The sequence below is a fragment of the Procambarus clarkii genome, chromosome 15 (assembly GCF_040958095.1).
Source record: "Procambarus clarkii isolate CNS0578487 chromosome 15, FALCON_Pclarkii_2.0, whole genome shotgun sequence".
In the NCBI taxonomy this organism is placed as follows: Eukaryota; Metazoa; Arthropoda; class Malacostraca; order Decapoda; family Cambaridae; genus Procambarus; species Procambarus clarkii.
Genome location: NC_091164.1, coordinates 47,627,313 through 47,636,389, shown reverse-complemented (window position 1 = coordinate 47,636,389; position 9,077 = coordinate 47,627,313). Strand labels below are relative to the sequence as shown.

Genomic DNA, 9,077 nt, shown 5'->3' with positions numbered 1-9,077 from the left:
GTAACCCCAGCACCAACCTCCCACAGTACACCTCCTACAGGTAACCCCAACACCAACCTCACACAGTACACCTCCCACAGTAACCCCAGCACCAACCTCCCACAGGTACAAAATGAAGCCATGAGAATTATCTTAGGATGCCCAAGAAATGCTATGATTGAGAAAATCAGGATGGAGTTGAATCTGCAGAGTATTGGGGATAGAATTGCAGAGATAAATGTAGCTTCTGCCATTAGATTAATGAGAGGTGGGGGAGCTAATGAATTGGTCCTCTCAGTTCAAAAGGTGGGAAGTACTGAACAATGTATGATGAAGAAAAGAGCATATATGAATACCTTATGTTCTAATGTTATTAAGTATGATGTTATTTCAGAGTGTATTGCTGTGCCCAAGAGAAAATTTACACCACCATGGGAGGATTGTAATGTAGATGTAGTAATTACTCCCTTGCAAAAGAAAAAAAGTATGTATGAAATAGGAGAGCTGAGGGCAACATATGATTGTATAATTAGAAAATTGCCTACAGAAAACACTCTACTACATGTATATTGTGATGGGTCAGTAGCTAGGGATGGGAAGGCAGGATGTATATTGTGATGGGTCAGTAGCTAGGGATGGGAAGGCAGGATGTATATTGTGATGGGTCAGTAGCTAGGGATGGGAAGGCAGGATGTATATGTTCTTAACATTCTGAAACCTATATTGTTTGCTGATGATACTACACTCATCTACTCCAACCCCAACCCACATACACTAAATACTGTAATGTTGTTAATAATGAACTAAAAAAAGTCCACTTATGGATGTCAACCAACAAACTAACACTTAACATAGAAAAGACCTACTACATCTTATTTGGAAGCAAATCTACAAATGCAATTCAGCTTCAGATGACAATGTAAACATTAGCAATAACAATGATGGAAAGTTTCTTGGTCTATTCTTAGACAAGAGACTCAACTTCAGTACCCACATACAATACATAACTAAGAAAGTCTCTAAAACAGTTGGTATACTCTCCAAAATCAGATATTATGTACCTAACCCTGCTCTCATCTCTCTATATTATACACTAATCTATCCCTATCTCAACTATGGTATCTGTGCATGGGTTCAACCACTGCAAACCACCTCAAGTCCATCATCACCCAGCAAAAATCTGCTATCAGAATAATATCAAATTCTGCTTTCAGACAACACACAGCCCCCTTGTTTAACTCCCTAAACATGCTAAACATAATCTCACTCCATAAATTCTCTTGTGTCAACTACATTTACAAAACCCTGTTCTTAAATGCAAATCCTGCTCTGAAACTCTTCCTGGACAGATGTAATAGGACCCATTATCACCACACCAGAAATAAATATCTCTTTGATATCCCCAGAGTTAAACTTGTATAAATAAATAAATAAATATGTTTATTCAGGTAAGGTACATACATACAAGTAATGTTACATTAATGGATCGATATATAGATAGAGCTAGTACATACAATGCCTAAAGCCACTATTACGCAACGCGTTTCGGGCAGGAAAAACATTAATATCTAGAACTTAATACTAATTGAGCATAAAGAATAAAATGTGTTGAGAACAAATACAAATAAAGATAAAAAAAAGAGGGAACATGACTGAAAAAGCAGCACAAATACAATAGGTTGACAAACAGTGTTGATTAAAAAAAAAAAAAAAATAACAGACATGGGTTGACAATAGAGGGGTAAGGTAGGTTAGTGAATTTATTAGGTAGTGTTTAGTTTTTATCTTAAACTGGTTGAGAGAGGTACAGTCTTTAACATGGTTGGGAAGATCATTCCACATTCTGGGTCCCTTGATTTGTAGAGCATTTCTAGTTTGATTAAGTCGTATTCTTGGAATATCAAAACTGTATTTTTTTCTGGTGTGGTGCTCATGGGTTCTGTTACAACCTTCAATGAAGCTTTTGAGCTTATATGTATGTATTTGTAATGTATGTATGTAAACAATGTATTTATTATCATTTATCAATTCTGATAGAAATTACCTACTTAAAATTATCTGTTAGATTAAGGACCTGCCTGAAACGCTGCGCATACTAGTGGCTTTACAAGATTGTAAATACTGTACTATTCAATGTATTCTCACAACCCCAATGTACCTACTTGTATATATATAAATAAAATAAAATAAAATATTGTGATGGGTCAGTAGCTAGGGATGGGAAGGCAGGATGCAGTATGCCAAACTGAATTCGTGCGCCCCTTGAGGGACTTGAAGTAGAGGGATAGGGATCACAGGATAAGTATGGGTTGCACAAACTACTGGTAACAGGATGAGTATGGGTTGCACAATTAATTACTACAAAGTGGTTGAGTATGGGGTGCACGTAAATGAAGACTCCCAAGAAGCAAATCAGAGATCAGCCCAAGCTTCATCTTGAGGCAAAGCTCAATGCCTTAAGCCATATTGATGCTCTGTCCACAGAGCATTCTCTCTCTCAAATCATAATAGTACACTAATGGTTCCCTACACCACCCCTCAGGTGCAGCTGCAGCAGGCTTGGGTGACATGATGACTATGGGGTGCACAATAAACTAACACTCACAGAATGAGTATGGGCTGCACAATAAGCTACCTCTCACAAGATTAGTAATAAAGAAACATTAATTTTTTGGGTAGGGTGACTGAAACTCATCCTGGGGTAAAAATGTTTATTTAAATTTATTATAGTTAAATGAATTTAGTAAATTATTCCATATATTGTATTATAAGTGAATTGACACTAAACTATAAATGATACTAATAAGGTTTTAAAAATGAAAAACAGTAAAAATCCTTCATGTAAGATATGGAAGTTGAAAAGTAAATTAACTGTAAACTAAATTATAAACTGTAGACATAATATAAAGTATTATAAGTAAAATACCTATAAACTACCAAATAATGTGTAAGGAACCATTTCTATTGTTTGTCCTTTTTTACCTGTTTCCTCAGGTATTTTAAAATTCCCATTCCGTTGTTACTACACTGTTTTCCTGGTGTAGTTCCCTGTGGTTCAAATTTTACTACTTGTACTTCTTGCTGTTTCTGAAGGATTGCTAATGGTAGCCCTTGTTGCACCGGCGGAACTTTTTGTAAATGTTCCACCTGCGGAACTTTTTGTAATTGTTGAATTTCTTGCACCTGCGGTACTTTTTGGACTTTATGCACCTGCTGCACTTGTAGCTCGTCAGGATTTTTTTCCAGGGCATTATCGCTATCACCTTCTGATCCTAATGTAAGATTATCTGCATCAAGCTTCCTTGTGCGTGCTGGAAAAAAATAAAATAAAAAATAAAAAATTTTGAAATGGAAGATCCTGTGTAACAAATTTAATCAGTTACTATGATCGAGCCGCAGAAATTTTACAGGAAAGATATGGTTGGGTTGGTCTATCTGGACCTAAAAGAGGCATTCAATAGAATTCCACATAAGAGTTTGTTCTGGAAACTGGAACATATTGGAGGGGTGACAGGTAAGCTTCTAACATGGATTAAAAAATTTCAAACTGATAGAAAAATGAGGGCAGTAATCAGAGGCAATGTATTGGACTGGAGAAATGTCACGAGTGGAGTACCACAGGGTTTAGTTCTGGCATTCATGGATAAATAATAAATAAATTGTTCATGATTTTTTTAGACAAAAGCTAGAATATGCAGCAGTTGTATGGTGCCCATATCTTAAGAAGTACATGTACAAACTTGAAATGATACAAAGACGTCATGGGTGTCATAGGGGCACCAGCACACTGGTTTGCCAAAGGGCCCTTAATGCTGTCGAGACCTTATGGGCCCTTGGACCCATTACGTTAAGACATAGTGCTGTATTGGGCCACACACTTTTTGCCATATACATCAACGACAGAGATGATTGAATTGAAATTATATATATATATATATATATATATATATATATAATATATATATATATATATATATATATATATATATATATATATACATATATATATATACATATATATATATATATATATATATATATATATATATATATATATATATATATATATATATATATATATACATATGTATATATATATATATATATATACATATGTATATATATATATATATATGAGAGAAAATAATAGGTGGTGATATATTTATATATTATGTGAACTACTTACACAAAAAGAAGTTAGTGGTGAAGATCTTCTTGTCCTCTTCTTGTATTACGTTGTTTGGTAGGATACCATGTGTCACCCTTGCTGGTCCTTTCTTGTAATAGATAACGATTGATTCATACCCACAGCCACGCAGATATGTTAGCTGAAAAGCAAATAATATTTAAACAATAACACTATCTGGGAAAATGCAACAAAATAAATGTTTGAAGCATAGCTGGGCATGTGCAATAGAACCCATAATAGAATCACAATACCAGAAATAAATATCTTTGATATCCCCAGAGTCAAAGTTATTCTGTGTAAATACTCTATGCAAATAAAGGGACCTTGTCTATGGAACTAACTTGCTAACAAATTTAAAAACTGTCCAACTTCTGCCATTTTAAAAAATAAAACCAAAAAGTACCTAAATTTTTTCTTGATAGTTTCCTAACTAGTGTATTAAACTCGCACTGTATCTTATGAAATCCAATGCCAGAATATATGTGCCTAAACCATACAACTTTTCCATTGTAATCATTGCTATCACCTTATATCATGATTGTTATATTGAATGCATATCTTACTATATTATACCTTGAAATATTCCTCAAATTATGCTACAATTTATATGTTGATAACCCTCAAATTTTACTTTAATGTACATAGTAATCTTTGTGATACTTTCTTACAATGTACCAGCCAATTTTTTCCATTTAAGCTTTAAATTGCCTATTTAAAATTATCTGTTAGATTAAGGACCTGCCCAAAACACTATGTGTGCTAGTGGCTTTACAAGAATGTAAAAACATCAATTCTATGTACTCTCATAATCCCAGTGTGCTATCTTGTATATAAATAAATAAACAAATAGTATGTAAGTACTGTACAGCATTATTCATGTTGATTCTATACCTAATCAAGCAAGTTCAGCATAAGAAGAATACAAATGAATACAACAGATGTAGACAAACTTCAATACCTGATTTTCAATCCTTCGTAGAACCCGGCTTGCTGTATTTCGTTCTAAAGCCTTCTTGCCTTTAAGTAGAAAACGGGCTTCCTCTTCTTTCTTCATTAATTCTCTACTGTTTCGGAAGTCACACTGGCAGAACTTGCAAACATTGCTTCGGACATGCACACATTGTTTGCAGTTTGTGCATCTCCTCAAGAATTTTCCCTGAAGACCTGAAGGAAATAGTTTCTAATAAAATACTTATATTCAAATGACCTATGCTGCAAAAATTATAAGTTAAATTGTTGTTAAAATGTACTACAGTAATTAAATATATTATTTAAATTATGAAATAATCTACATTAACACTAGTGAGAGCAATGTTAAAAATTTTAGGACTGCATCTGGAAATAACTTTAATTTTGGATGTGATTAACCATGCTGTAACTCGTATAACAAAACTGAGAGGAGTTGAATCCAACAGCCTGATTGACCAGGCTGTTAATTTCAAGCGAATACTATATTATTGGAAGAAAAAAAAATTATATATATATATATATATATATATATATATATATATATATATATATATATATATATATATATATATATATATATATATATATATATATATATATATATATATAATCAATATTGTAACTTTTTTTGTGTAATGACGTTTTCAAATAAAGTTAGATAAATATACACACATACCAAAAGAATAAGGGTGGTAGGAGAAGAAAATATGAAAGTGTTCAGTGAGGATCCACAAGGTCTTCTCTGAGTACTCTTTATTTTCTTCTCCGAGGCTATGGGTCCCTACACTTTCACCAGAGGTGGTACCCCTCATATATATATATATATATATATATATATATATATATATATATATATATATATATATATATATATATATATATATATATATATATATATATATGTCGTACCTAGTAGCCCAAACGCACTTCTCAGCCTACTATGCAAGGCCCGATTTGCCTAATAAGCCAAGTTTTTATGAATTAATTGTTTTTCGACTACCTAACCTACCTAAGCTAACCTAACCTAACTTTTTCGGCTACCTAACCTAACCTAACCTATAAATATAGGTTAGGTTAGGTTAGGTAGGGTTGGTTAGGTTCGGCCATATATCTACGTTAATTTTAACTCCAATAAAAAAAATTGACCTCATACATAATGAAATGGGTAGCTTTATCATTTCATCAGAAAACAAATTAGAGAAAATATACTGTCAGGAAAACTTGGCTTATTATGCAAATCGGGCCTTGCATAGTAAGCCGAGTACGACGTTCTGGCTACTAGGTACAACATATATATATATATATATATATATATATATATATATATATATATATATATATATATATACATACATACATACATACATACATACATACATACATACACACATACATATATATATATATATATATATATGACAGTGTCAGATTCAGTTTACTACAGTTTAGTAATTTCTTACCATTTGATGTACTAGGTAGATCCATGTTTGGTGAAGTTTTATAGCTGGAGCTGGAAGATCCTGTCGAGATGACTTCTTCAAAGAGAATAGCTTCAACACACATTGTGTCTTGAGTCTACCAGTACTTGGCCTACAGTTACCAGATCTGATTTACAGAAACTAGTGAACTATGGAGATAAGATTGTTAATAATATACTTTTTTTGAGATTCATATGACTTGCAGCTTAAAAACCAACCTTATTTTAAAATAGTACACTAAAGTACATAGCAAATTGCGAAATTCGTAGTTTTTTAACTACTTTAAAGCTAAATTCTCAAGCTTTGAAAATAAGCACAATTTGCTATTTTAAGTGGAATCTGGCAACTCTGATTTAGCATGTAAACATTGACTTGCATTCACAATGTAGTTATTTATTTTTCAACAATTTAAAACGAGTTATGAAAATACACACATTGGTACATTATTGCAAAGGCACTATACTATATATATATATATATAAATTGTTGCAAGTCGAGCAACAAATATTTTACATTGAACAACAAATGAGATTGGAAAAGCAGTATTGCCAAAATAGACCCCAGACACACCCTGTGGGTAGTAATGGACCCCCATACCGACCCTATGAGGGGTAGTGGACCCCATAATAACACTATGGGCGATAGTGGACACTATACAAACACTATGGGCGGTAGTTGACTTCATAGAGACCCTGTGGGCGGTAAGGGACCCCCTATCGACCCTGTGGGCGGCAGTGGACCCCCTATCGGTCCTGTGGGCGGCAGTGGACCCCCTACCGACCCTGTGGGCGGCAGTGGACCCCTACCGAACGTGTGGGCGGCAGTGGACCCCCTACCGACCCTGTGGGCGGCAGTGGACCCCCTATCGATCCTGTGGGCGGTAGTGGACCCCCCCCATATCGACCCTGTGGGCGGCAGTGGACCCCCTATCGATCCTGTGGGCGGCAGTGGACCCCCTACCGACCCAGTGGGTGGCAGTGGACCCCCTGCCGACCCTGTGGTCGGTAGTGGACCCCTACCGACCCTGTGGACGGTAGTTGACTTCATAGCGACCCAGTGGGCGGTAGTGGACCCCATACCGACCCTGTGGGTGGCGGTGGACTCCATACCGACTCTGTGGGCGGCAGTGAACCCTATATACTAATCCTGTGGGCGATACTGTACCCTATAGTCATCCTGTGGGGGCAATGGATGCCATACATATCCAGTGGGTGTTATTGTACCCCATACTTATTCTGTGGGTGGTTGGAGCCCCATACCCATCCTGTGGGTTATAGTGGACCCCATACTCATCCTGTGGGTGGTATTGGACCCCATACCTATCCTGTGGGTGGTTGTGAGCCCATACCCATCCTGTCGGTGGTAGTGGACGCAATACACATCCAGTGGATGGTATTGGATCCCATACCCTTCCTGTGGGTGGAAGTGATCCCCATACCATTCCTGTGGGTGGATGTGACCCCCATACTCATCCTGCGGGTGTTATTGGACCCCTTACCCACCTAACAGGTGGTAGTGGACCCTATACTAATCCTATAGTTTCCAATAATCCACACCATACCATCCTGTTTGCAGTAGTTTACCCTATATACATTCCAACATAACATCGTTTTCTGTTAGCGTTCCTACAAAACATTCTTTAAAGATTTCTAAAGCACAAACTATAGTATATAATATTGATTGGTGAAGCACTTATTCTATGTAATAATTTATTGTGCTTATTATAATTTACTAAGAACAACTAATATTTCTCAAAACAAAACTACGAGCCTTCAATAGGATGTAGCTGATCTGTAATATTATAAGAGCATGGACAATAGTAGGTGAATTTCACAACCCATGTGGGACCTGAAAACTACAATTTTCGTTATAATTGAACCAATCACGACTATTCAGCTATCTACGTTGATGGACGAGTACTGTGAGACGTAAATTGGTACGTGAGGAAGAGTTTGAGCCTTGGTAAAAAAGTTAACTGGGAATATATCACATATGTACTAAATCACATTCCACATATTGACTTTAAGCACTAGTCATATATGTACTGTCTTGTGTGAGAACGGGTTGCATTACGAGGTTGTGGAGTCTTCCTGGCTAGCGGACTTTCCCCCTTGTTTGTTCTGGATTCCTGGCATTCATTCTGTCGTTCCCGCGCGCTGGAGTGGCAGGAAGCTTCCACGGTGCTTCAGGTTTTTCTGGGGGGGCGATCTTGAGTACCTGAAATGAGTGCTTGTTTGCCCCTGCCCTTCCCCACGATGTGGGCGTTGTTCAGCTTCATGTGCAGGTTCCCGCCCTTTCGGCGGCGCTCATAGCGGAGGACTTGTACGCCCGGGGCCTTTTGGCTTCGGCCTTGCGGTTCTTTTTCCTCCTGGAGCTGTCCTCGGATTGGCTCGTGGAGGATGTGAGGACGCTTGGGTCCGTCCCGGGGTCCAGCGCCTTGTCCTCAGCAGCACATTTGTCCT

The 9,077-nt window shown here is 36.7% G+C and overlaps 1 protein-coding gene across 1 annotated transcript; it reads right to left on the bottom strand.

The window, feature by feature from the left end:
- Nucleotides 1-1,408: 1,408 nt before the first annotated feature.
- Nucleotides 1,409-6,737, bottom strand: LOC138364945 (uncharacterized). Its single transcript, XM_069325028.1, has 4 exons — nt 6,598-6,737; nt 5,127-5,332; nt 4,166-4,307; nt 1,409-3,290 (listed from the first exon to the last, which is right to left on the bottom strand). Exons 1-4 carry the CDS (start codon nt 6,698-6,700, stop codon nt 2,941-2,943), a joined length of 801 nt encoding a protein of 266 aa, XP_069181129.1. The 5' UTR covers nt 6,701-6,737; the 3' UTR covers nt 1,409-2,940.
- Between the last annotated feature and the right edge of the window lie 2,340 nt (nt 6,738-9,077).

Excerpts from the sequence above, each read along its gene's own strand:
- LOC138364945 (XM_069325028.1), bottom strand. The coding sequence starts at position 6,700 with ATGTGTGTTGAAGCTATTCTCTTTGAAGAAGTCATCTCGACAGGATCT. Across the intron at positions 5,333-6,597 it reads TCTACCTAGTACATCAAATG|GTCTTCAGGGAAAATTCTTG; the intron begins GTAAGAAATTAC and ends TATTTCCTTCAG. Across the intron at positions 3,291-4,165 it reads CACCACTAACTTCTTTTTGT|CACGCACAAGGAAGCTTGAT; the intron begins GTAAGTAGTTCA and ends ATTTTTTTCCAG.